The sequence below is a fragment of the Artibeus jamaicensis genome, unplaced genomic scaffold, assembly GCF_021234435.1.
Source record: "Artibeus jamaicensis isolate MK-2021 breed Jamaican fruit bat unplaced genomic scaffold, CSHL_Jam_final contig_519, whole genome shotgun sequence".
Classification (NCBI taxonomy): Eukaryota; Metazoa; Chordata; class Mammalia; order Chiroptera; family Phyllostomidae; genus Artibeus; species Artibeus jamaicensis.
In genome coordinates, this window is record NW_026521871.1 from 55,223,859 (window position 1) to 55,249,485 (window position 25,627).

General features: G+C 61.6%; 1 protein-coding gene across 3 annotated transcripts; it reads left to right on the plus strand.

Moving 5' to 3' along the window:
* The first annotated feature begins 741 nt into the window (after window positions 1–741).
* Window positions 742–17,092, plus strand: SLC38A3 (solute carrier family 38 member 3). 3 transcript variants are annotated; one of them, XM_037128426.2, is made up of 18 exons: window positions 742–896; window positions 3,289–3,444; window positions 3,592–3,852; window positions 10,955–11,106; window positions 11,200–11,281; window positions 11,431–11,546; window positions 12,069–12,142; window positions 12,223–12,315; window positions 12,419–12,500; window positions 13,518–13,600; window positions 13,696–13,754; window positions 13,912–14,076; window positions 14,156–14,235; window positions 14,504–14,604; window positions 14,746–14,870; window positions 14,966–15,110; window positions 16,001–16,104; window positions 16,193–17,092. In XM_037128426.2, exons 4-18 carry the CDS (start codon window positions 11,006–11,008, stop codon window positions 16,295–16,297), a joined length of 1,515 nt encoding a protein of 504 aa, XP_036984321.2. In that variant the 5' UTR covers window positions 742–896; window positions 3,289–3,444; window positions 3,592–3,852; window positions 10,955–11,005; the 3' UTR covers window positions 16,298–17,092. The 3 variants fall into 3 exon arrangements, with proteins under 3 accessions (XP_036984321.2, XP_036984322.2, XP_036984320.2); XM_037128427.2 differs by lacking the exon at window positions 3,592–3,852; XM_037128425.2 differs by lacking the exons at window positions 3,289–3,444; window positions 3,592–3,852.
* Window positions 17,093–25,627: the final 8,535 nt, after the last annotated feature.

Sequence of the window (25,627 nt, forward strand, 5' to 3'; positions counted from 1 at the left end):
GGTGGTCTGGGGCCTGGCTGAGCTGGGGCTGCTCATCTCTGTCTGGAGTGAGCTGGGCAGGGGAGAGTGATGGCGGGATTTAATGTGGGGGAGGCGAGGAGGAAGACAGGAAGCTTTGAGGAGCTAGTGGGTTAAAGGAGAGGGAGCTGCCAAGGGAGGTGGGCAATCGGGGTCTTCCACATAGCCACCTTGTCACGGAAAGAAGGTAAAGAGCCCCCGAGCCTTCCCGGGCACGGGGCAGAGAGAAGCCCGACACCATCCAGAGGCTGGGTGTCACCCTCCGGAGAGTCCCCTCCCGGGCATGGTTCCACCCACAGAGTCCTGGATTCCACAGGCTGGGGACGAGGCCTGGACGCAGGCGGCCTTGGCCCCACTCGCCACACCAGGGTAGTCACACCCTACGGAGCAGCGTGGGCACCCAGTGCCTGGCTCACAGCCCACAGGGGAGGATCGGAGAGACTGGGCCCAGGGCTCCACCCCGGGACCGTAGGTGGGGGGCATTTACTGTAAGCACCGACGGCCACCACCCTCCCACCCGACCTGCAACCTCAAGGTGCCCCTGAGGGCCCTCGTGGCCTTCAGCCCTGGCTCTGGCGGGACTAACCTGGCCCGCCACTGACCAGAGATTAGACGAACCTGGCAGACAGTTAATGCCACTGACGTCAGGGCCCGATTGGGTGGCCGCCGGGGGCTTGGGCCCTCCCTTCAGGCAGGAGCTTGGCCCATGTGACCTGGGCTCATTAAGCCGCTTCAGTGGCCAGAGACGCTGGGGGCCAGATCTCAGGGGAGAGAGGGAAGGCTCGCCAAGGCGGTGGGGACAGGCCTCAGCCAAGAAGTCACCAGCTCTGGGGACTCAGGGGCAAAGCTGCAGAGGAGGGTCTCCTCTGGCCTCCCAGGTACTGTGCCAACTGCACCTCTGTGCTCACAGAGGAAGGTCCCAGACACCCAGTGGGGGCGGAGTGCAGCCAGGAGCTCAAGCTGGGTCCTCCACCCTGTGGCCTGGGAGGGGAGAGCCACCGTCCTGTGGGCCTAGAAACCCCCCAACACTGACGCCAGGCCCTGTCCTGCCCCCGCGGGCAGCCCCACATGCGTTGGTGCTCATCCCACACTCTCGCCCCAGCGTCCCTGTGGCCGCGCTGCTTCCTCCCTCGGAGCACCCTCGCTCCTCACGCCCGAGCCGGTGCCTCTCTGCCCTCAGCAGACACGAGCCCACAGGTTGCTCCTCCATCAGCCGTGTCCCCGGGCCTGGCGGGGGTTTCTCTGCCTGACCGGCCTGCAGGGAGCACTTGGAGACACCGGGGCCCAGCCTGCTGGGGGGCAGCAGAACAGCCACAGGAAGTATCGGAGGAGCTGGCTCTCCCCAGTGGCTCGGGCAGGGGGTTGAAGGACAAGTAGGAGTTGGCTCGGGAGGTGGGACAGTGTGGGAACTAGGAGGGCGAGGGTTTGGGGAAGTGAAGGCGGAATCCTGAGTGGCCTGCCGAGCGGAGAGGAAGGTGGCGAGCCTGCTGGGTAGAGGCTCAGGTGGGGAGGAGGATGTCGGGGAGGGCAGCTGGGTGCAAGGCAGGAGTCTGCAGGGCGTCCAAGGAGTTGGGGAGTCCCAACGCTGGGCTGGGGTGGGGAGGGCTGAGTGGGAGGCGAAGATGGGGCTTCCCTGGCAGGCAGGGTCTGGACGCACTGTGTGGCGGGCCTGCCAGGGGAGGTGGGGGAACCGGGGGAGGAGGCTGTCTAGCTGGAGGCTGAGAGCACAGGACCCAAGGAGGAGAAGGAGAGAAAGGAGCTGCAGGACCCTGGAAGGAGGGTCTGAGTGGTCCTGGGACCCTGCGTCCTGCCTCACGTGTCTGCCAGTCCCTTGGGCCTGCGCCTGTTTTCAGGGTTGGGGGAGTGACCGTGGGCCTGTGCTGAAGGCCGAGATGAAGCGATAGAGCTTCCTGCCAGCCTCCGCTCTAGGCGCTGCCCTCCACAAGGCAGCTGCAACGATGGACGTCCCCTCTCATCTCTGGGAGGCGGGGCCCGGCAGCTCTCAGAGCCCCAACCTGGCTGTCAGCTGTGTGGCCACCACAGGCTGGGCTGGGAGATTCGGCAGGTGGCGGGAAAGGCCTCGGAGCTGTGTTTGCCCTGGCCGGGGACCAGGCCCAGCATCAACAAACAGGCGGTCCCTCCCCCAGCCTGGCCACAACTGGCCTGGCCCAGGGACCCCACACAGCCATTCTGGACTGAGGACCTCAACCCCCACATACTGAGTGACCTTGAAGCCAGGCCTGACTCCATGAACTGCCAATGGAAGCCCCCAGGCCTTTGAGAATGGCTTCTGTGAGCATCCAGCGTGTCAGTACGAGAGAGGCAGGGGAAGGCCTGAGACCCGGGCAGCACCTCTCTCTCCTCTCTGACTGCCCCGTGGGAAGTCCCCAAGCCCTTTGGGAGGGTAAGAGTCTTGCGGTCCCTCATGGTCAAGGTTAGTTCTGATCTGGGGGCTAGACCAGCCCCAGGTCAGGAGGGAAAGCTGGTCCCTCCCACTTTGCATCCATCAGCAGGGCGAGAGCCTGGATGGTTTGGGGTTCGCCTTTCTCTGTGGCTCTTCCTGACCTCTGGCACTCCCAGGCAAAGCCGGGTCCCCTGCCCTTGGCTCACAGCTTCCCTTCTTCACCCACTCCCCTCAGGCCGTGGGACAGGGCAGAGCCATTTCCTGTGACACACAGGCAAACTGAGGTACCGCAGGCTTGGCTGTGGTGCTGTGAGTCAGTGGGAAGAGCGTCCCGGAGTCCTGACTCCTAGCCCAGGGCGGTGGAGGGGCGAGGCCTGTCCTTCTGGGCATCCCCCCAGCCCTGGGGAAGGGGGCAGACAGGACCCAGAGACACCCAGCTTGCCCAGGACTGGCAGGACTGTGGGATTAATCGGATCAGAGCCAGCGACTGAGCAGCAAGGATGCAGATGTTCCGGGAATCTCCCCCAACCCCCAGCTCACCCCCATGGTCAAGGCCTCCCCCAGCTCCCTGCTGGCTGGGCCTGGGGGGCCTTAACACCCACCACCCACCTCTGAGCACCAAAGTCTTGGGTGGGAAGCAGGTAGAGGTGGTACAGGGGCCCCCAACCGAAAACAGGGCACCCCAAAGCCCCTGGCTCCAGGACACCAAGTCCCAGGACCCACTCCCCATGGGCAGACTGACAGCTGTCCCCTACCCCTTGGAAATAAAGAAATGGGGAACTGGGCAGAGCAGAAGCCAGGCAAAGCCCAGCGTGAGCCAAGCCTGGCTCCCCCTGACCTCACTGCCCCTGCCCCATCTGTTCCAGCCTCAATCACTTCTGAACATCTGGGGTGAAGACAGAATTGAAGCAGGGGCCCCTCCTCGCCTATCTCACCTCTGCTTGGGAAGCGGGGGCAGGAAGAAAGACGTTTGGGGGCCTGCGTGAGGTCTGAGTCCTCCATTCAAGCATCCTCCACTGAGGGTGAGCATCACCCTGTTCCCACTCCACTTGGCTGAAGAGCCCCTTCTGGCCCGGCGGGGGGGGGGGGTGCAGGCAGAGCATTTAGGGGTTAAGGAGGCACTCAGAGGGCATCTGCTTTGGACTGAAGCATCCCCTCCCTCCCCACAGGACTCAACTGAACCCTCTCAAGGCAGCTGCTCTCTGGCTAGGGGCTGCTCCGCACTCCGGCTGCCCCTTTGCTCCTTGGGCCGGCCCCCGCCTCGCCCCTGACCAGCCCCTCCTCCCGCGGGCCGCGGGGGACTGGAGGGCGGGGGGCGGGCCGGGGGCGGGGCCGGGCGCCCTTCATCCCCCTGCGCTGCGCTGGGCCGGGAGCAGAGAGGTCAGCGCCAGCCAGAGCTGAGCACCGCGCGTCCCCACCCGTGAAACCAGGTACCGCTAGGGGCACCGACCCCCAGCCCAGGGGGCACCGGGCCGGCCGAACCCTATCGCCCACCCTCTCGTGCGTAACCCGGCTCCGGGTAGCTCCCTTCGCCCCCCGGCCAGCCTGGGGCAGGAGCCCCAGGCTCCGAGAACCAGAGCCCCGTGCGCTCTGGGGACCCACCAGTCAGACTCAGCTCCGAGCTTGAGCAGGTGTCCCGGAGAGACACGACGTCGCCTCGGGGCCTCTGGGCAGGGCAGGCTGGGTCAGCAGGAGGTCGGTGGCACCCAAAGGGCTTCCTGATGCTTGGCCTGTGGGGGCGGCGGGAGAGGGCCCGGGAACAGGCCCCGGAGCGCTGCTCCGACGGGCATCTGGCAGGCAAATCGGCCCGGTTGGCAGGCGGAAAGTCCGGGTATATTTATCCCGGCCGCGCTGCCCAGAGGTTTGAGGGCAGATCGGGCCAGGCTGCTGAGGGGCCGCGGGGCACATGTTGGTCCTAGAAGCTCGTGCGGTTTGCAGCCGGGCCAGCAGGCACTGCGAGCACCGGGCACGTGTGGCTCAGGAGTCTGAGGGCGAGGCTCCGTGTGCGCTGCTCTCCTCTCCGCCCAGTGCTCGGGCGGGGCTGAGAGAGATGGCACCGCGTATTCCCCCGAGGGAAAGGAGCTGGACTCCAGTTTGCAGGAGCCCGCCCCGCCCCGTTGGCCCCTTGGATTGGCCACACCGAATGCGTGCGTTTGTTTACACCCAGGGAGGGGGACGGGGGCGGGGCCTAGGGGGATCGGCCCTCTCTCCCCCACGGTCACCTGAACCCTGAGACCAGGTTTGGGCTCTAGGACAGGTCTGAGGGAGGCTAAGTCAAAGGTCTTTCCTTCCTTCCTTCAGCCTGCGGGTCCTGTCCTTTCATGACTGCCTGGGGCCACCGGGCGGTCCCTGGGAGAGGCCTTGCGTCTGCTGCCGCTCCTTTGCAGTAGGCAGTCTGGCATGGGGGCTCAGTTCCTTCTGGAAAGGAAGCTCATCCCTCACAGGTTCTCAGTCTGGAGCATAAGCAGGGTTCTGGGGACAGTTCCATTTGAAGAGGGGAAGGTTCTGCACAACCCTGGAAGGCTTCCTGTAGGAAGCACCAAAGGTGGGAGGAATCAGGGGTGGATGAGGCCAGGCTTAACGCATATCCAAGAGGACTGGAATGACTGAGAGCAGGGGGACCTCTGACTGCTCGGCCCTGGGGGCAGGGGACTGTGCCTCTGGGGGAGTTGGGGGTGCATGTCTCAGAACTTTATTCTGCCTGGACCCCTAGAACCTGTGTCCTCAGTGGCTTAGGAAATCACCCCTCTCCTCGGTACTGGTTCTTTTGGTCCAAAGGAGAGAATTAAAACACCCAGTCCAGGGCTCCAGGTATCAGACCATGAAATTTGGTTGCTCCTGTCATGGTGCCTACCACCCTTAGCAAGTAGTCATGGGGTCCTGGCCGAATGGAGAAGCTGAGGTGGGACGGGACAGGCTGGGGGGCTTGTGGTCTCTGGAGGGTGTCAGAAAAGTTTCCAAGCTGGACCGAGTGCACCCTGAAAGTCTGGGCTGCGTGTGGGGTCAGGCATTTGGTCTGAGAGGAGAACACGTTTGGAGAGTTTGGCACTGTGCACGCACGGCCGATGCGGCAGCAGAGCAGGGGTCCCACGGAGGGTGTTCCAGTGCAGATGCGGCGGGGGCGGGCCAGGTACCCTGGGGAGCCGGTGCGAAGGGCTGGGGGCTTGTCAAGGACCTTGAGTTCCCTCCACTGGTTTAACGACATTTACTGAGGACCATGAGCCCTGTGAGCCCTCAGTCTGGTGGGTGGAGGGCTGGCCTTTGACTCTGAGCAAGAAGACAAATGCAGGTTGGGCGGGTGCTCTGGAAGGCCAGACAGGGCTTCTAGGGGCCAAAGGGAAGGACGGCTGCTGGGGCAGGAGGGGCTTTCCGGCCAGCAGCTTGAGGCGGCTTGGTTTTGAATTTCCGCTCTGCGGGCCACGTCCTGTACACAGCCTCTCGGCTGGCACGTCTACACACGTGCATGGCCCTTGAGGACGGGGCCACTTCTGCCGGCCAGCCTCTCCGTGTATCTTTTCCATTGTGTGGGGAGACAAGCCACAGGTGCTGGACCAGGGGGTTCATTCCAGCTGGGCCCGGCCTTGTGGCCTTGCTGGGCTCAGACCCGCCCTCTGGTTGTCCCAGAGCCTGACTAATGGGGGCACACCTGTCCTTGTGGGAACCTGGAAATGCTGCGGCAGCCTTTTTGTGGGGTCCTCCGGGGTTTTGCCTGGCCATGCCCACAGGGCCTGCCGGGTCTGCCGCCTCCCTCACCTGGGCGTCTGGCTTCCTCTCCCCTTCCTGCGCCTTCTGGGGCTCTCTGTCTCTCGTTCGCTGTCCCTTGCCGTCGCCTGGTGTCTGGTCTCTGTCCCTGCTCTGTCCGGCTCTCTCTGCCTGGTCGGCCTTCTCCGGCCGGCAGCCTCCCTCTCCCCTGCCTGCACGTCCCCAGCTTCTCTGTGTACTCTTCTCTGTTGGTGCCCCTCTCTATCCGCTCACATTTCTCGGACTCCCAGCGCCTCTCCGGCTGGATCAGTATGCTGGACGCATGTGCCATGTGTGTTTTCTCTCCGTCTCTCTCTTCCCTCCCTCTGCCTCTCTCTGCTTCTTCCTGACGTTGGACGGAGCCTCTCCTCCAAGCTGACCTTGCCCTTAGCCCCCCCAGTGGGGTCTCCAATGAGTCCTGAGCTGCCCCAGGCCCCCTGTTCCAGCTTTCTTTGGGGCCAGAAGTCCGGCTGTCCAAATATTTGGCCGCCTCCAGGGGATTCCGGGTCAGCAGGGAGGAGGATGGGCTGGCTGGCTCGGGGTCTCCCCTGATCCTGGGGGGCCACAGGCATGTGATGTCCTGTCCTTTGCCTCAGCTGGGCCTCAGGCCGCATGTCCCTCTCAGCAGGCTGGCAATGGGGGAGGGGGATGTTGCTGGCTCTGGTCCAGTCTTGAGTCAAGAAGTCCCAGCTGCAGCCTCTGCAGGGGGCTGCGGGGGGGGTGGGTGGCGGGGGCGGGGAGGCCCAGGTGTCTGCGGCTAGGCCCACTCCAGGTATCTGTTGGGAGTCTAGAAGACGTGCCCTGTCACAGGGAGGTCCACTTTCTGCCCCTACCTTCCAGATGCCCAGACCCCAGGGCCAGGGAGCCAGGGGCCGAGGGGTTGGTGCGCCTAGTACAGCAGTGTTCTGGGCCGCCTGCCTTTCCCTGGATGCACCCCTCCTGCCTGCCACCAGCCGGGTTTTGGCCACACACTGGCCACTTACCCAGTGCTGTTGACGACGAGGGAGCAGTGGGTGCAGGACTGGGCCTGCTGGGGTCAGGGTCTGGAGTCATCTGGGGAGATACGGTGCGTGTTTCAGCACCTCCCCTCCCCCTGAGCACCCTCCCACCCACCCTATTTCCAGACCTCTGGCCTTAGAATCAGTTTCCCACCGTCCTGGTGGCTGTGCCTTGAAAACACCATTCAGACATGTCCAGTGAATCCAGTTCCCCTACTGACTGAGAGCTTGTCTCAGGAGGGTGCCTCCCTCAGAAGCCTGGACGAGCAGGCGGACAGAGGGGTGCCAGGATAGAAGGGGCACCTCATCTCAGCCGAGGAGGGGCGTGGTAAGGATGGGCGAGCTGGGACTGGGGGCAACTCTCATGCCTGAGCCCCCAACGATAACCTGAGTGGACCCTCGGGCCAGGCCAGCTGCGTCTCCTCCGACCTGGGCTGCCCTCACACAGGACGCCTGGGGCCGTGGCAGCAAGCCCCGTGGGGTCTGCGCCTCCACTCAGGCTTGTGGCTGCAGGGCGAAGGGAAGAACAGCGTGGCTGTAGCCGGCCTGTAGCCAGCTCGCTACTGCAGAGCCACTTCCATCCCAGAGTGCTGGGGAGGGAAGCAGAGAGGTGTGCTTCCCACAGCAGCCGACCCACGCAGTGGCCTGGATTCCTGGGCCTTGAAATCTTTAATTAGCCAAACTCAACACCTGCTGAGGTGTGCCTGACGAATTCGCACCCCATGACATGCACGGGTGGGCGTTACTGCTGCACACGAACTCTAAGCCTCCGGTGCCCGCCCGGCCCTTATCTTCCAGAGAGCAAACAGGCCCCAGGGCAGTGGCCCAGGCCATCGATCTACTGCTGGAGCCCACGTTGCACCCATGACGGATGCCATTCTGATGACCCACCCAAGGTCACAGTGATCTGTCTGCCCACCCTGGGGCCTGACTCTGAGGGGCCGTGGCCTGCTCTGGGGACAAAGGCCTTGGGGAAGCTCCTCACTCAGCCCCAGCTTCTGCCAAACCTCGAGGGACCCCTGCAGGACAGGCAGACTCTGAGGTCCTGAGTAGGGGACACTGCTCACGGTCACATGGTGAGGCAGGGCCGGGCCTGCCTCAGACTGAGAGTGTCTGCCCTGCTCGGTCCCTGCCGTGGGTCAGGGACTGCTGGCAGCTGTCCTTGGGCAGGGTTCGCCCCGAGTCTACGCTGACTCCCTGATGGGAAGACGCCTGGGAGGTGGCAGGCCCGAGGGAAGGGACGGCAGTGCCAAAAATGAGCTCTGGGTCCCCGGGACAGGCTGGGGGGCCACGTGCCAGGCCAGCACTAATCACCCCGCCTGCCCCGCCCTTAGCCCTACTCTAGAATGAAGTGCATACTCCTTGACCTGGTCGTCAAGGCTTTGACAAGCTTGTCTGTGGCCATGGAGCCTCATTTCACCCTCACAGCCCGCCTCACACCACACCGCAGGGCCTTTGCCCCTGCTGCGTCTTCTGCTTGAGTCGGTCTCTCCTGTTTCCACACCCTGGGGACTCCCACCTGGATTTCACAACTGACTCCATCACCTCCTCCTCCAGGAAGCCTTCCTCGATGCCTCAGTCTCCCCTTTCTGGAGTCCCAGCACTTTTGGCACACACAGCTGCAGCAGGAGCCAAGGGCGAGGGGTGTGCTTAGGGGTTTGCCACTTCCAGATGAGGGCCAACCGAGGAAGGGTATTCCACGGCCACTCGGGGTCTCAGGCCAGCCCGAGAACCGGCAGTGGCTGGCTGTAAGAGAAAGGCCCTGAGAGCCTAAACTCAGGTCCTGCTGGGGGGGGTCGGAGAGGTTGGGGAACCCAGAGGCGGGAACGCAGGCACCTTGGCTATGCCTGTGCCCTGGGCTGTGGCCTCCCCGGAGGCCGAGCCTAGCTGCTAGGGAAGGATATTAAGGCAGAGAAGGGTGCTTTGTCTAGGCTGCCGACTCAGCACACTCTGAGGGCCTGCCCTAGCCTGCCCAGGGCGGGAGGCCCGGCCAGGGCAACCCCAGCTGAGAGCCGGGGGGCACTCCAGAGTGACTCAGGAGGCCAAGTGCTGGCACCTCCACACCCAGCTGGGATCCTCTGAGGGGCTGACGGCCAGGCTCGAGGCAGGGCCATGAAGACAGGCTGACCTCGGGGACTCTGGTCCAGGGGAACAGGGTTCGAGAAGAGATGTTCACATGTCAGGGTCCGGAGTGGGTGGGGCTGGAGGACAGAAAGGCCCAGACGCCAGCATCAGAGAGGCAGATCAAGGGGGTCCGAGGGTATCAGGGGAGGGGTCCCCAGGACCATCCTGCCTGGGATCTGAACTCTGGCCTGGAGCAAAGGGAGGTGATCCTCTGGCCAGTTCTGTGTGGCTGCTGCCCCGAGGACACTGGGGCCTGAGGCCCAAGGCCTGAGCCTAGCCTCCTCTACTTGCCACAGTCCCAAGTGCTAAATTTGAGACCTCCTGGTGTTCCAAGTTCAAGAGAAGACCGGCGACCATCAGGATCTGAAGCAGAGTTAGAGGATCAGGGGCAGAGTTCAAGGCTCCACAGCAGAGGGGGTGCCATGGCGTCAAGACTGGGCTCTGGCTGACCTGCTTGGCAGCGCTGTCCCCTCCCTGGTCACCACTCTGGCCTCAGCTCTCCTGCTGGCTCCGCCGGCCTTCAGAATGTCCTTATAGATCCTGGGGGCACTATGCCCAGGTACCTTCTGAGCATCGGGTGGGTGGCTCTCAGCCGCAGGACCCAGAGGGCCAGCGAGCTGTCTGGGCGGTGACAGTGTTGGGGGGTGGAGAGCTGGGAGCTGGTCCCTGTGAGGTCCACCAGAGCCACACCCCAGGAGCAGGAACGGGGGACTGACTGCCTGGTCCTGGCCCCACCACAGCTGCCCAAGGCCCTGAGCTCCTGGCCCAGGATTCCAGGAAATGGGGAGTCTGCTCAAAGCCTCCTGGAAGATGGGCATCTAAGTGTGGGGGTTCCCTAGCAGGGAAGGAGAGGCTTGAAGGAAAATGTGGCCCTCAGGCCAGAGCTGTGTGGAGGGGAGGCCCGAGTGGCCTAAAGAACCGGGCCCTGGGGCACCCATTTCCTGGAAGGCCCCCTGAGGGCCCTCTGCAGCCCGGCGGGCAGGGCCCAGGTGTCCAGCCACCCAGCACTGCCTCAGGCCTCCTGGCTCCGGGGCTGGGGGGTGCAGCCTCTGCGCCTGCCGTCCCCGGCGCCAGCTCTCAGCCCACAGAGGGCCCTTTGTTCTGGCTGCCAACAGTGCCCGCCGGGCAGCTGGGAAGAGGGCCCACAGCCCTCACCCTCTCCTGAGGCCTCCCGCCGTCGGGCAGTGCCATTCTAGGTTTGCTAGGACGCCCCTGGCACGTGGGGCCAGCACAGGAAACCGTCTCCTAGTGTTAACCTTGGGGAGAGGGGTCCGTCCAGGGCTCGCCCCGCAGCAGGGGCAACAGGTCTGGGACTCAGCATCCCAGAGGCCTGGCACCTCTGGGCTCTGAACTGAGGTCACCCGGCTGACCTTCACTGTACGGATGGGGAAACTGAGGCCTCCGGGGCTTGCCTGGGCTGGTGTGCGTGTGTCGGGGTGTGGAGGGAGCACTACATGTGGCTCAGGTGCCCCCCAGGACGTCCTGGAGAACTCAGGCACCCAAGCTCCGCTCCCCACAGGCCGGTCCCAGGGAGGCCCCGGGCAGAGCGGCCTGTGCACGTGTCCTGAGTGACCCTCTGTGAAGTGCTCCTATGGCTGAGACCACCTTTGGGAGGCTGGGCCCTGTGTGCAAGGAGCAGGGACCATCTGACAGGCCACCTGCCCCGCAGACTCCTGAGCGTGTCCTGGTGAGAGCTGGGCTCCTGCGGTGTCCCCTGAGCATGGAGGCACCTCTGCAGACGGAGCTGGTGGAGCTGGTTCCCAACGGCAAACACGCGGAAGGACTGCACCCGGTCGGCACCCCCACAGCAGGCGATGGGAGGTGAGCGCAGCAGGGGCCCGGTTGGGACTCAGGGCGGGGCTGGGCGCACAGCAAGGGGCTGGAGCTGAGCTGCCAACCGGCCTGTGCCTGCAGGGTCCAGGGCCCCCAGCGAACCTGTGTGGAGGGCAAGGGCTTCCTACAGAAAAGCCCCAGCAAGGAGCCGCACTTCACCGATGTGAGCGGGGCGGCCGAGGGGCTTGGGCACCCCTGGGGGCAGAGAGGAAGGGATGAGGTGTCCAGGGCGGCCATGGGAGGCTGAGGGACGGGGGGGAACGTGGAGATGCCCTCCATGCCTGCCGACTCCCCATTCCCGCCATTCTGCAGTTCGAGGGAAAGACGTCATTCGGGATGTCGGTGTTCAACCTCAGCAACGCCATCATGGGCAGCGGCATCCTGGGGCTGGCCTATGCCATGGCCAACACGGGCATCATCCTCTTTCTGTGAGTGCTGTCTGCACCCCTGCTTCACACAGGAGCCCTGAACAAGCCACTGCCCGTGACCTCCCAGGACCCACCAGCTTCCTGAGCTAAGGCCCTGGTAGCAGTGGGTGGTCACTCTCACGAAACCCAGACCATGGCTGAACAAACCAGCCACGGCCAGACAGATGTCCCTCCCTTCCCAGTAAGCCCGCTGAGATGATCGCACGGGGCCAGGCTGACGGACCACTGTCCTTCTGTGTGTCACATAATGGACACAGCCCTGTGGCCAGGCCTGTGTGGGCACATGTATCCTCACCTAGGAGCTCTGCCCCACAGCCAAGTGGAAAACATGCTTTTTCCAAGAACTCCAGGAGCAATGGGCTTGCAGGGCCTCTTCTGGGTCGGACTGGCCCTGGGCCTGCTCAGTGTGCACCCACACCTGCCCGGACACCTGGCCAGTGGCCTCGAGACCCAGGCCTCCCAAAGTTTGTCGCCTCCCACCAGCGGGGGAGCCCAGCATCCTTTCCCTGCCCGTCTCCCCAGGTTCTTGCTGACAGCCGTAGCCCTGCTCTCCAGCTACTCCATCCACCTGCTACTCAAGTCCTCGGGGATCGTGGGTGAGCCTCAGACGGGCCTGCAGCCAGGGAGGGCGGACTGGGAGGGGTGGCCCGGCTGTCCTGAAGTCCTGTGCCCACAGGAATCCGTGCCTATGAGCAGCTGGGCTACCGTGCCTTTGGGACCCCGGGAAAGCTGGCAGCGGCCCTGGCCATCACCTTGCAGAACATCGGAGGTGCGGCTGGCGGGCCCATGCGGGCAAGCGGGGGCGGGCGGGCCAACCGAAGGATGGCGGCCGGCTCCACTGACCCCGGTACCCACCGCCCCTCTCCCTCTAGCCATGTCCAGCTACCTGTACATCATCAAGTCCGAGCTGCCCCTTGTCATACAGACCTTCCTGAACATGGAGGCGCAGACTTCGTGAGCCCCAGGGTGGGGTGGGGCTGGGTGAGGGTGGGAGGCCACAGTCTACCCTCCACATCCACCCCTGGCCCCGAGAGCCCAGGCTGGGCTAGCAGGAGAGACGCACCCTACCAGTCACTGCTGGGGGTGGGCAGAGAGCTGCCAGCAGGGCCAACCTTCAGCCCACCCCCATTTATGAAGCACCTAGGGGAACCCAGGAGGGCCATGTGGACTGGCAGGAGCAACAGCCCCACCCAGCCAGTGAGGGCCCGAGAGCCTGGGGCTTAGCTCTAAGCACCTGCTATTCCTGACCGTGGCTTGGGTATTAGCCCTTCCCCTCCCACCAAGAAATTAAGCCCATAGTGTCCCAGTTGCCCATCACTAGTTTAGGCAGCACCGATCTCCCACGTTTGCGAGTGGGGACAGAGAAGACAGGCCCTATGCTTGGCAACACAGCCCAGGCAGAGGGGCCGGGAGGCTGAGAGCCATGCTAGGAAGAGAGAAACAGCCAGAAACCACCTCCCTGGGGTCCTTTCCCAAGGAGCTGGCTTTCGGGCTTGCCCTTGAAGGGCGGTCCCGTTCCTTATCCCGTTAGTTCTGTGTAACCCCCGTCCACTGGGAGCGGGGCAGGAGGACACAGGATGCAGATGCCATAAGGACCACAGGGGCACAGGCTGTTGGCAAGTCCCTGAGCCCCATGGAAAATGCCCCCCCAGAGCCAGGCTCTTTCATCCCACCCACCTCCCTGGGCCCCTTGGGGTCCCTCCCTGAGGAGGCTGGACACAGACCTATGTGCCCTGAGAAAAGCAGCAGCAGAGACCCCGGTTGGAATTGTCACCAAGGCCTGGCCCCGCCCGGGCGGGTGCCGAGAGCATGCCCGCTCTGCACATGGGCACAGAGACTCCAAGCTGTGGACCAGTATTCTTTGGAGGTCACTCAGTGGCACCATTGGTGACCCTGACTGGGAGCGGGGGCCCAGGGTCTGAGCCGGGGCTGAGTGGGCTCTGATCTTGGCTCCCCACTCCCACCTGGCAGGGACTGGTACCTGAATGGGAACTACCTGGTGATTCTGGTCTCTGTCACCATCATTCTCCCCTTGGCACTGATGCGACAGCTTGGTGAGTACGGCAGCGTCAGGGCCTCAGAAGGGCCTGTCAGAAGGACGGCCCCACAGGGACCCGCAGTCACAGCCACCCCTTCCCCGACTTTGCAGGCTACCTGGGCTACGCCAGTGGCTTCTCCCTCAGCTGCATGCTATTCTTCCTGATCGCAGTGAGTCCCTGTCCGTGCGGGTCGGGGGAGGGAGGGGCCGGTATGCTCAGGGCTTCTCTGTCCAAAGGCAGCTCCTCTGGTCCTGATCTTGGATGTGGGTTCAGAGTGACTTCCTAGGCCTTGCCCTGACACTCTCACCCCTCACCCCCCACACCAGGTCATCTACAAAAAGTTCCAGGTGCCCTGCCCGCTCCCCTCCAACTTAGCCAACATCACAGGCAACTTCAGCCTCATGCAGTTCAGCGGGGAGGAGACACCGCTTCTGGAAGAGACCGGCGCCCCAGATGTCTGCACCCCGAGCTACTTCACACTCAACATACAGGTTCTGACAGCCCAGGGTGGGGGCGGACGCCCAGGGAGAGGGCGGGGACTCTCCCGACACAGCCCCCGTGCTCCCCCAGACAGCGTACACCATCCCCATCATGGCCTTCGCCTTCGTCTGCCACCCAGAGGTGCTGCCCATCTACACGGAGCTCAAGGAGTAGGTTCCGAGGCGTGGGAGGTGGGGTGGGGCTGCCTGAGCCGGTTGGGGAGGGGGTGAGTGGATGTGGCCCTGCAAGGGGGGGTTGACAGGAGCCAAGTGATTTTATCAAAGGTCTCCATGGCTGCTCTGGGTGATGACTGGCGGCAAGAAGGAGGCACCCTTGCTGCCATGTGGTGAGGGTGTGATGCCAGACAGACCCCGGGGCACATGGGGGTCTCCCAGTGTGGCCCAGTTTGGCACCAAGCCCCTCCCCTGCCCCCCACAGTCCCTCCAAGAAGAAGATGCAACGCATCTCCAACCTGTCTATCGCCGTCATGTATGTCATGTACTTCCTGGCCGCCCTCTTCGGCTACCTCACCTTCTACGGTACGGCTGCTGTTCGGGGCAGAGGCAGGAGCCGGGCTGGGGGGCGAGGCGCGTGCCACTCCCCGCAGCGTCAGGGCAGACCGGGGCTCGGAGCCCGGCCCTGCCCGGCCGCCTGCTGACCGCCCTGCCTGCTCGCCGCAGACCGGGCGGAGTCGGAGCTGCTGCACACGTACAACAAGGTGGACCCGTTCGACGTGCTGGTCCTGTGCGTGCGCGTGGCCGTGCTGATGGCCGTCACTCTCACAGTGCCCATCGTTCTGTTTCCTGTGAGGCGCGGGAAGGTGGCTGGGGGGCTGCACAGTGGGGGTGGGGCTGACAGGGAGGCCGTGACCATGACCGGTGGATGACTCCCCGCCCCCAGGTGCGGCGCGCCATCCAGCAGATGCTGTTTCAGGACCAGGAGTTCAGCTGGCTGTGGCATATACTCATCGCCACTGGCCTGCTCATTGGTATCAACCTACTGGTCATCTTTGCCCCCAACATCCTGGGCATCTTCGGGATCATTGGTGAGGGTCCGGCCCTGCTGGGTGCTGCCCCAGAGGATTTCTCTTCTGCAAATGCTGGCAGATTCCTGAGCTTGCCCCCTGCCTTTAAGCGATGGCTGCTGGCCGTGGGCACAGCATGGCCTCCCACCTGAGAGTTCATCCTGCAGGCTATTCCAATCCCCGTAGAGGGCTCAGACCCGCATAGTGGTTCTCACTGGGGCACAGAGTGCAGCCAAGGGGTCAAGGGCCATCACAGGGGAAGGGCTTGTTATTGGGTCTTGTCTCCATTTCACATATGAGAAAACTGAAATTCAGATTCAAGGAGTAGCAGAGCCTCACAGTTGGTAAGTGGGGGACCTTGATCCAGCCCCGGGATCAGGGGGCTATAGGATAGCTGCTCTGTCCATTGTCCCAAACCAGCTGGGGCTCTGAGCTGGAAGATCAGCAATTCCGAGACATCTTTGGGGTGACCCAACTCAGGAGACTCCCTCCCTCAACTCTGCAGGGACTGACACACAACTCGGGCTAAGTATTACAAAAATCACAGCCAGGATGCTTGGTTGTATATGTCCATAAGCAAACTCAAAATGAAGCAAGCAGAAAGGAATGTACTGGCTCAAACTGTAGAATAGCCTTCAGGAATAGCTATATCCAGGAACCCCCATTTCCTCAAGTCTCTGTCTGTATCTCCGCCTTACCTTTTCTCTTTGAGAGCTTCATTCACTGACAGATTCTTGTGGCACCAGCCACCCTAGCCCGTTCACTCCAGAGGCCCCTGAGTGCTTTCAAGTGAGGTCTCAAGATGAGACCCTCCCCCTATGAGGGCTGTTTGATTTTACTGGATGCACCCCTGAACCTTAGCTAATAGGTGGCCATGAGCCCCTGGAGGCCATGCCTTGTTTTTTTTACAGGTGCCACATCTGCCCCATGCCTCATCTTCATCTTCCCTGCTGTCTTCTACTTCCGCATCATGCCCACCGAGGAGGAACCTGCAAGATCCACCCCCAAAATCCTGGTGCGAGCGGCCTGGAGGTCGGTGGGCTGGTGTGAAACTTAGGGGACCACCCTAACCTCAGACCTGACCCTGACTTTTGACCCCACAGGCCCTCTGTTTCGCTGTGCTTGGCCTCTTGATGATGACCATGAGCTTAAGCTTCATCGTCATTGATTGGGTCTCAGGGACCAGCCAGCATGGAGGAAACCACTAGGACAACCCATCCTATTCTGTCTGCTCACCCGGTGCCCTGCCCAGACCCCTCGGCCCCGGCTCGCACCCAGCGGCCCGTCGGGGAGAGGAGAAAGATGTGGCTAACACTATGGCGTGTGGCCCCGTCCCCGGGCCTCCCTGTGGAAGGGTTATTGTAGAGAGAGCCAGGACCAAAGCCCTTGGGCCCCTTCCTGCTGGGCTCCTGGTCTGCAGGGCCTTCCTGAGCTGGGAGCAGGTGGGGCTGTACCCTGCCCCGTTGCCTCAGATCTCACCCAAGCCCCTTCCCCTCCTCACGCAGAGGCAGACACTGAGCTCTGCCAGCCTGCGGGGACACATAGAGCTGGAACCCAGGCAGGCGGCCATCCCCCCACCCTGCTGCCGAGTCATGGTCTGCCCCCTGAGGCCCCATCTCCCTTAGCTTTCCTTGCTGCTGTCCCCGAGGCCCCTTGCAGGCACGTGGGCTCAGGTGCTTGGGTATTCTTTTCCGGTTCTCCCATCCTCACCACTGGGAATAGACCCCTCACCCTATGCCTGGAGCCAGCAGGTACTTTTGAGGGTGAAATGGGTGGGGTGTCCTCAACAGGCCCCCCGCCATGCACCTTCACCAGTCCTGGGGAGGCTGGGCCTCCCCCCACCTGAGCCTGGGCCCCAGCCCACGTCCCCCTGCTGGGAGAAGAGAGAGGCTGGGGCCCAGAGCATCTCTGCCCCTGGCAGCCAGAGGCCCAGGGGCCAGCCTGGGACAGGGTGGAGAGGCTGGCTGTCAGCCCCCTTTTATAAATATTATACTTAAGACCAACTGTGTTTGATATTCTTGATCTCCATGGTCCCTGGGTTCCGGGAAAGAGGGTGAGAGAGGGACGTGGGTGGTGATAGAGAGGCCTCTCCTGCCTCTTTCCCTGGGATGAGGGTGGGGACAGACCCCTACCCCACTCACCCCCTGCCTCCCAAACCAACCAGTGGCATGCTCAGACCCTGCTCTGGGCCTGGGCCAGGCTCAGCACAGACCTGCTTTCTCACGGGGTGAGGTGGGGAAGAATTAATGAGGCCCCAGGAAATGGGACAGAGAGAGGCCTCCGGAAGGAGGGACGTGAGGTGCATCCGCAGCAGCTTCAGAGAGGGTCTGAGCTGGGGGCGGCTGGGAAGCCCGACAACAGGGCCGCTGCCCACGCCCCGGCTGCCATGTCAACCCTCTGTCAATGCCTTGAGTCTGCAAACAAAAGTCCATGGACCCTGTGTCCTGTGTCAGGCTGGTCCTTTTAGTAACAGAAAACCCCCTGTGAATAACGGTGGGTTAGTGAGTCCCTGTATGTGGGGCCTGAGTTTTGAGTGGGGGAGCCCAGGGTGGGGCAGGGGCTGCAAGGACGCAGGGCTGTCCCAGCGCCCTGGCCCTGGGTGGGGCTGGGAAGCTGCCCATTGCCTGGGGCGGACCTGAACCAGCTGAGACCCAGCGGGATGGAGCTGCCCGGGTCTTGGCACCAAACCCTCATTAGGAGAGACCCTGTGCCCGGCTAGGCCGCCGAGGAAAGGGCAGCAGGAAAAATCCAGTTTGAACCGGCAAGGCGGCTGCCAGCACGGGAAACCCCTGAAGAAAGAACTTCCTCAAGCTGGTGGCTGCTGGGCCCGCGGCAGTGCCAGCCCGTCAGAGGGGGGCTTCCTGAGTCTGATTCCCATCAGCCCCAGTCGCCTGACTCCAGCCTGGGGACTCACCCAGGAGCCCAGTGGCCCCAGAAAAGAACTGGACACTGGCCTGGAGGTGGCTGCAGCCCAGAGTGCCCTGGCATGCAGGGCTGCCCTCCGGGGCTCTCTGGCTTCTTCCCCACAAGATGAGGCTCTAGCCCCGCCTGAGACCCTGGCTCCTGGGGCGTGAGGAGCAACACCAGCAGGGTCCACCCTGCAGACAGACCCTGGGGTCTTTTCTCACACTTTCTCCATCCAAAGAAGGCTGTGGGTCAGGACAGCAGCAGGTCTCTCAGAACAGGGTGACGTGAGCATCGCGGCTGCCCCGCCCGCCACACACACAGCGAAGGTGCAGGCAGGACCCCAGGAGGCCGTCGCCTCTGCTTGCCCAGCAAGGGCTTCTCCGGCCTGAGCAGTGGGCAGCAGGCGCTGGGCGGTGTGGCCTCCCTCTGCACTACATCCGAAAGCCAAGTGTCCAGATGACCGTTTGAAAATAAGTGACCTTTGTCCCTACCTGTCAAGTTCCAGATATCGGGACTCCAGGAGGGTAGGCCTACAGGCCCTTGGTCATTATGAAGCATTTTTGTATGTTTTGAAGAATTTCCCAGGTCTTTTAAATTCTTTTTTGCATTAAAAAAAGTTTCTGCCCTGGCCACTGTGGCTCAGTTGGTGGCTGAGTGTTGTCCCACACAGCCAGAGGCCAGAGACCAGAGACGGTTAGATTCCCGGTCAGGGCACTCGGCTGGGTTGTGGGCCAGGTCCCTGGTTGGGGCGTGTGAGAGGCAACCGATCGATGTTTCCCTCCCTCCTTCCCTCCCCCATCTCTGTAAGATAAATAAATAAAATCTAAAACTTAAAAAAATTTCTCTGAAAAAACACAACACAGCACAACACTTGTCTGTTTGGAATACTGACCAGACAGAACAGCCGGAAAGTTCAGCACAAAGGTCTTCTATACTTCTCGTCACTGCTTCTCTCACGACGGCTTGGAACAGGACAGTAAGTGAATATAAACGGGAGAAGCCTGGGCCTTGGTTCTCCGCCCACTCCCCACTCACCTGTGCACGGAGGGGCACCTGAACTGCCAGCTGAAGGGGGATCATTCATTCACCCGGCAAGTTTTCGTTAAGATTCCCTCTGCACCAGGCATTCTTCCAGCACCTGGGCACTCAGCAGCGAACAAAGTGAAGACCCCGCCTTCCTTGAACTATATTCTGGGTGGGGGACTGGATTCAGACCAGAAAGGTGAAACAGAATGAGTAAGTCATATCATTTGTTAGAAGATGCTTAACCATGGCTGGCGTAGCTCAGTGGAATGAACATGGGCTGTGAGCCCGAGAGTTGCCGGTTCAATCCCCAGTCGGGGCCCGTGCCTGGGTTGCGGCCCAGGTCCCCAATAGGGGATGCACGAGAGGCAGTCACACGTTTCTCTCTCTCTCTTTCTCTGTCTCTTCTTCTCTAAAAATGAATAAATAGGATATATATTTTTAAAAAGATGCTTAGTAATTACTATAGGGAGTAAAAATGGCAAGGTGAGGGCCGTGGAGAACAGGGGCTCTGGAGGTGAGCTAGGATGGGCCTCACTAAGCAAGGGACATTTGATCAGACGTTTGGAGAAGGAGGGAGCCATGTGGATGCCTGCAGGGAACTGTCCCAGCCAAGGGATCAGCTGGTGCAAAGCCCTGAGGCAGAATGTGCCTGGCCTGTGAGAGCAGCAGCCAGGCAGTCCCTGTCCCTGATGTTAGAAGAGGCAGGAGAAGATGGGAGGGGTGAGTGAGGGCTAAGAAGGGGGGCAGGCGTTATGGGGCTTTGTCAGCCTCCCCAAGGACTTTGGATTTTTCTCTGGGGAAGATGAGCCCCTGCAGGGTCCTGGTCACAGGAGGGGCAGGGACAGACTCAGTAGCAACTCTAAGTTTCAAATGGATTATTCTGGCTGCTGCACTGAAACGAGACTGTGTGGGGGTCAGGGAGCCAAGGGCGAGCCTGACCCGGAGCTACTTTGCTCGTTCAGACAGAGAGGCTGAGTGGCTCAGCCTGGGTGGCGGCTTGGTCCAGGAGAGACGCTGGGCTGTCCTGAAGTAGAGGCAGCAGTTCCCTGATGGCTTGGGCAAGAGGGGAGGGACAAAACAAATCAAGGGTGACTCCAAGAGCATCTAGGGACCGGACCTGCCACCACATCCCCTGAGGGAGGCTGGGGAAGGAGCAGGTTTGGAAGGGAGATTAGCTTAGCCAGTGAAACATTTAAGACACTGACTGGACATCAAAGTGGAGATGCCAAGGTGACTGCTGTGTGTGACCTGAGTTCAGTACAGTAACCAGTCCTGGAGCTTCGGATTTGGTCGGCAGGGGAGTGGGTGGTACTCAGAGCCGGGGGCCTGGATGCCATGGGGGAGGGGCATTTACGTAAAGGAGGGCAGCAGTCAGGACTGAGCCCTAGAACATTCCTGTTAGGTGGTGGGAGAGATGAGGTGGAACCGGCATAGGGCTGAGCAGGAGAGGACAGGCGGTGGGAGGAAACCCAGGGGAGTGAGGGTACCGGGAGCTGGGCCAAGCACCAGGTGCTCCGGGAGGTAAGGGTAGAGGACAGGCCAGCATGCGGGCCGCTGAGGACCTTGACCAGGGAGGGCAGGCCCAAATGCGGTGGTTGAGGAGAAAGAGGAAGGAGCTGGAAAGGCCACATGGAGAGAACTTGTGTGATATGAGGGGCAAGGCCCACAGAGGCTTTGGAGGAAAACTGGGAAGAAGCTGTGGAGGGTCAGAGATGGGAAGAAGCTGGTAGGATGGTGGGTCGGAGGTGGCTGGGGGGCCTTCTGGGCAAAGGCCCTAGAGGAACTGAGCTGGGGGACAGTAGAGGGTGGCATCAGGTAGTATGCAGGGTGGCCAAGCTCCGGTGGCCAGGACCATCCTGGGTTCAAGGCACAGCCAGCCAGGGACATCAAGGAGCATATAGAGAGACTCAGACAAACCAGTGCATGTCTGCCTTGACCTCAATTTCAAGTCATCCAGTAACCGAATAACTTTCAAACAACGTAGAACAGTAATAGACTGGAAGTAACTTAGAAATAGAGTAGCCCTGGGGGCCCCAGCCGGCTAGCTGAGTTGGTTAGCGTGTGTCCAATACACCCAGGTTGCGGGTCAGGGCACGTACAAGAATCAATCAATAAATACATAAGTAAATGGAATAATAAATTGATGTTCCTCTCTGTCTCTTCATCTCTCTCTCTAAAAAATTAATTCGGCCATGACAAGTGTGGCCCAGTGAGTTGGGTTCGATTCCTGGTCAGGGCACATGCCTGGGTTGCCGACCAGGTCCCTGGTAGGGGCCATACAAGAAGCAACAAATGTGTTTCTCTTCCTCTCTCTCCCTCCTTTCCCTGCTCTCTAAAAATATATAAATAAAATCTTTTTAAAAATCAATCAATTCAATTCATTTTTTTTAAATGACTATCCCTGGAAAAAATCTGAAAGAACAAAACTGCTTTCGGAACCACACAAGGCTGCTAACCTGCCCCACCACTCAGTGAGACTCGGACAGAATTCGAGGGACCTCGGAAGGCTGTCTCTGCCGCCCCCTGGCGGTCAGTGGCCAAGGTCTGGGCTCGCCGGAACCCAACGGACACTTCGCCCCTGCCGCTAGCTGAGCTGATCAGCTCTGAGCTGTGCAGCAGCGTCCTGAGGATCCAAGGCAATCCAGGGAGGCTTCCTGGCTGGCGCAGGGGAAGAAGGAAGGCAGGGAGGCTCGGGGCGGGGCGGGAGAAGAGAAGTTGCGGGGGTGGGGGGGGAGGTTGCTCCCCCCACTGGGCATCCTGGGCAGGTGAGTGAGGAGGAGCTGCCAGTCCGGAGCTGCCAGTCCTACACTTGGCGGGGCCCTCAGGGAGCCGAACTCGGGCCCCCCTCGGGCTCCCTGATCTTGGAAGGGTTCCCAGAATGGAGAAGAGGGCCAGACTCCCAGACCCAACCTTCGCCAAGTGTTCTGAGAGCCCCTCCAAGTATTACCTAGCTCCTCTTCTTATCCTGTCCACGTCTTTGGGGTCAAACTCAGCTGGGTACCCAAAGCGCCACGGCACACCTGGCCCTGGGTCGGGTGAAGGCGATGGGCACCTGTTCTTCAGGAAGCAGAGGAAGTACCCACCAGGAACAATCACCCAAATTAGCGTCTAATCGATGCTGTGAATTTGAGATAGAGGAGAGAGCCCTGGAACAGGGGATGCGAAGAAGCTAGGCCAGAAAAAGCAAAAGGCGGGTATCATGGGACTGCCTGAGGATGGGCCACGGGGTTTAGGCTGGAGGACTGCCTTGGAGGCCTGGGGTCAGAGCAAGGAGGGGCCTGCGTTGGGGCGTCCCAGGGAGCTCTGAGTAAGAGGACGCCAAAAGCCTGCCGCCCTGTGCAGGGACGCCTCTCTGGCCACCCAGTGGCAGGTTGGCGGAAGCGGGAGAACGAAGCGGGAGAGCAGGCATGGTAGGGGGGTGACCACGAGGGAGAAGGTGGCCGCGGGGGCGGGGGGTAAGAAACCAAGCAGGCCTCTGCTCCCGCGCTGCGCCTTAGACCCACCAGGAGGCGCCATTGCCCCGCGAAGCCCTGCCGGGTCGCGGGTGGCGACTGAACTGAGCTCTCTTGCCTAGAGAGGCCCCGGAAGAGGCGGGGCAGCGCGCGCGGAGGCCGCTTCCGGCTTCAGCTTGGGGGGGGGGGGGGCGTGGGGGGTGGAGGGGGGGGGAGGTCTCTAGGGCGGAGGCTACCCGAGGCGGTCCGAGGGTTTCAGAACTTGGGGAGGTGGTGGTGCGCGGGGACTGCGGGGGGCCGGGAAAGGGGCAGGCCTCTGCGAGCCTGCACCCTCAGCGGCTCAGCGCCCGCCTGCGCCTCCTGGCCCGTTCCATAGTGAAATGCAGCCGGAGGGGTCCCGGGCAGCCCGACGCTGGCTAAGACCTGGGAGCAGGGATAGGGGGGCGTCTCAGCGATGGAGAAATGGGGAGGGAGCTCCAGCAGAGGAGGTGGAGAGGTCCACAAAGGTGGGGAAGCAGGCGTGGGAGCGAAGGAACCGCTTTAGACTGATTTTCTTTTAAGTGCTTGAGCAGTGTCCATTTGAAGGAGAGGCCAAGCCAGTGGGTAAGATTGAAGGGGCCTGGCCAGCCCAAAGCTGCTGGAGGAAACAAACTCAGCACAGTTGCATGAGCCCCCACCCCCCACCCGCCCTTTTCCCCAGAGCTCCCCTCGCCTAAGGGGACCTGAACTGCCCAGTGTCCATAGGCTTTACTGCATTACCCTCACCGCCTGTACTACCTGGTGGTTACCCCCTACCTCCCTTCCTGCCTTCTACCTTGCCCACAGGAGACACTTCATAGAACCGGAGGGAACTTGAAAATAGATCATGTCACTCTGCCTTCACACCCTCCGATGGTTTCTATCACACTTGGAACAAAGTTCAGTCTTTTCCCTGCCCGGTAGCCCTGCGGACCTGGCCTCTGCTGACTGCCCTCGGGCGTTAGCCCACAGCCTGGCCTGTGTTGTAACACCATGCTGGTCTGCACCTCAGGGCCTTCGGGGCCTTTGCACTGGCTGATAGCATCTCAAAAGCTTTCTTCCAGGAGCCTGAAGCAGCCCCCTGCTGGACTCATTTCTGACTCCCTAACTTGGTCGCAGCATTTGCTCCATACAGTGAAGTCCCGAGCTCCTGGGGCTCAGTGACTACCCCTCCCAGGATACACACCCCCTCTCCCTGTCCTTGTCTACAGGAGACCCAGATCCTAGCTAGCTGAGCCTTGGAGGCACCTCATGGGCTGCCTGCTATTGTGTCACCTTCATTAGGGCTCTTTTTGCTCCTTCATTTAATTAAATTCCAGGAAGCAATGCTAATGAAGGTCCTAACGAGTCACGGGAGAGGCTAGCAGCCTTGGCCTTTGGGCAGGGTGGCAGGGAGGGCTGTGAAACCAGGGGAGCAGAGGAGTGGCTCCTGGGATAGGGGTGATTATCACTCCCCAGGCCCTCAAAGGACCCTGTGTTTCCCAGGGGAGGTGGCCTTTAGAGACTGTGTATGTGGCAGGCACAATGGCAAACTGAGCCATGAACTCTTCAAGGACAAGGATGGGCTCAGCTTAGGCCTTGGCCCCAAAGCCCCCAGAGCACCCTGGGTGTCCTCCCAAGGCCCCAGGCAGTTCTACCCCCAGGCATGTCACCCTGAGTGCCAAGACCGGTTGGATTTGCAGGGCTAGATGTGACTGGTTGGCTGCTGCAGGCTCCGCCCCCCCCCCCCCCCCCCCAGCCTGCCCCGGGGACTTGAGAAATCTCTGCCTGCCCGCTCTTCCATCTTCCATGACGCTCTCACACTGCTGTCCCTCTTGCTCTCATTATTCTGGTCAGGCTAGCCTCTCTTCTGCTCCAGGAACACCCAGCCCCTTCCTGTCCTAGGGTCTTTGTACTTTCTGTCACCTCTGCCTGTCACTCTTCTGGCTTGTCAAAGAGTTGGTCCCTTCTCATCATTCATAGGTTCCTTCCTCAGACTGTACCCTCCTCCCAGATTCTCCTCCCCCACCCTCATCCATGTCAGGTGAAACCCCCTAGCCTATCCAGAAACTTCTGTCAAGGAGTGTGAGGGTGGGGGGCCTGAGCTCTTCAGGACAAAGACAATAGTCTCTGAAGGAGGTGAATGAGCAGGATAGGGTACCCTGGGCCCCAGGCCTCCCAGGCTTGGGGCCATTTCTGTGGGAGGGAGAGAAGCCTGGGAAGGCAGGTTTGAAGGAAAGGACAGAGTGAACAGTGTAGCTGACTCCAATCTCAGAACTGCTGGGCTAAGAGGAAGGGGGAAGTGCAGGGGACAGACCAGGAAGTGGAGCCTGGATGTAGCTGCTGAGGTCTGCAGGCAGAAGCTTGCTGGGGCGCTGTGTGCCAGGCTGTGATTTGGTGGTCACAGGGCCTTGCCAGGACTCCCTGCCACCTGGGAGCCATGGAGGTGCTGTGGTCAGGATCTTGGCTCTGGGGATCCCTGGGGGGTTCTGCCTGTTCCTGGACTCGGGGTGGGGTAGACACACCCATCCCGAAACTGCCTTTGGGGAAGTGCCGGCAGCTTCCTCTTCCTAGAGCCTGTAGGCTGGGGTGTCTGTCACGGCCCGCAGAGGGGGGGGTGGTCTCTGCTGCTCAGGGTAGGAACTTGGGAGAAGCTGGACATGCTCCTAGGCCTGTGGTCAGCCCCAAGGCTATTCTGGCTTTCCAGTGAGCTGGCAGCTGCCACTTCTCCCTTCCAGCTGAAGTGCCACCTTCAGTTCGGCCGAATGTCCTTTTATAGTCTTTATGGTATAGTCCAAGTGGTGCGGGGCCGGTGGGCACAGGACCATGTGGCTAGGAACCCACCCCTGCTGCCCAAACAATGTCTCTCAAAAGGATTTCTGGGTCCCTGAGTGTGAAGGATGCAGGTGCCCGTAAGGTCCCTCACTGGATGACCTGACCTTGGATGGGTCCTGGCCTCGGCTGCCTCAGCTGCCGGGCAAGGGCTTCCTCCACCTCTGACCCTTGATTTGCTCCTCAGCCCTTCCCCAAAACCACCCTCCCAGTCCTACCTCCCTGTCCCTCTTCCTGAACTGTCCTTCCTCAATGCACTTCTCCCTCCAGCACTCCCACATCACCACCACCTCCACTGAGAAGGCTCCCTGACCTTCACTTCTT

Excerpts from the sequence above, each read along its gene's own strand:
- SLC38A3 (XM_037128426.2), top strand. The coding sequence starts at position 11,006 with ATGGAGGCACCTCTGCAGACGGAGCTGGTGGAGCTGGTTCCCAACGGC. Across the intron at positions 13,601-13,695 it reads GGCACTGATGCGACAGCTTG|GCTACCTGGGCTACGCCAGT; the intron begins GTGAGTACGGCA and ends CCGACTTTGCAG. Across the intron at positions 14,605-14,745 it reads CGGCTACCTCACCTTCTACG|ACCGGGCGGAGTCGGAGCTG; the intron begins GTACGGCTGCTG and ends TGCTCGCCGCAG.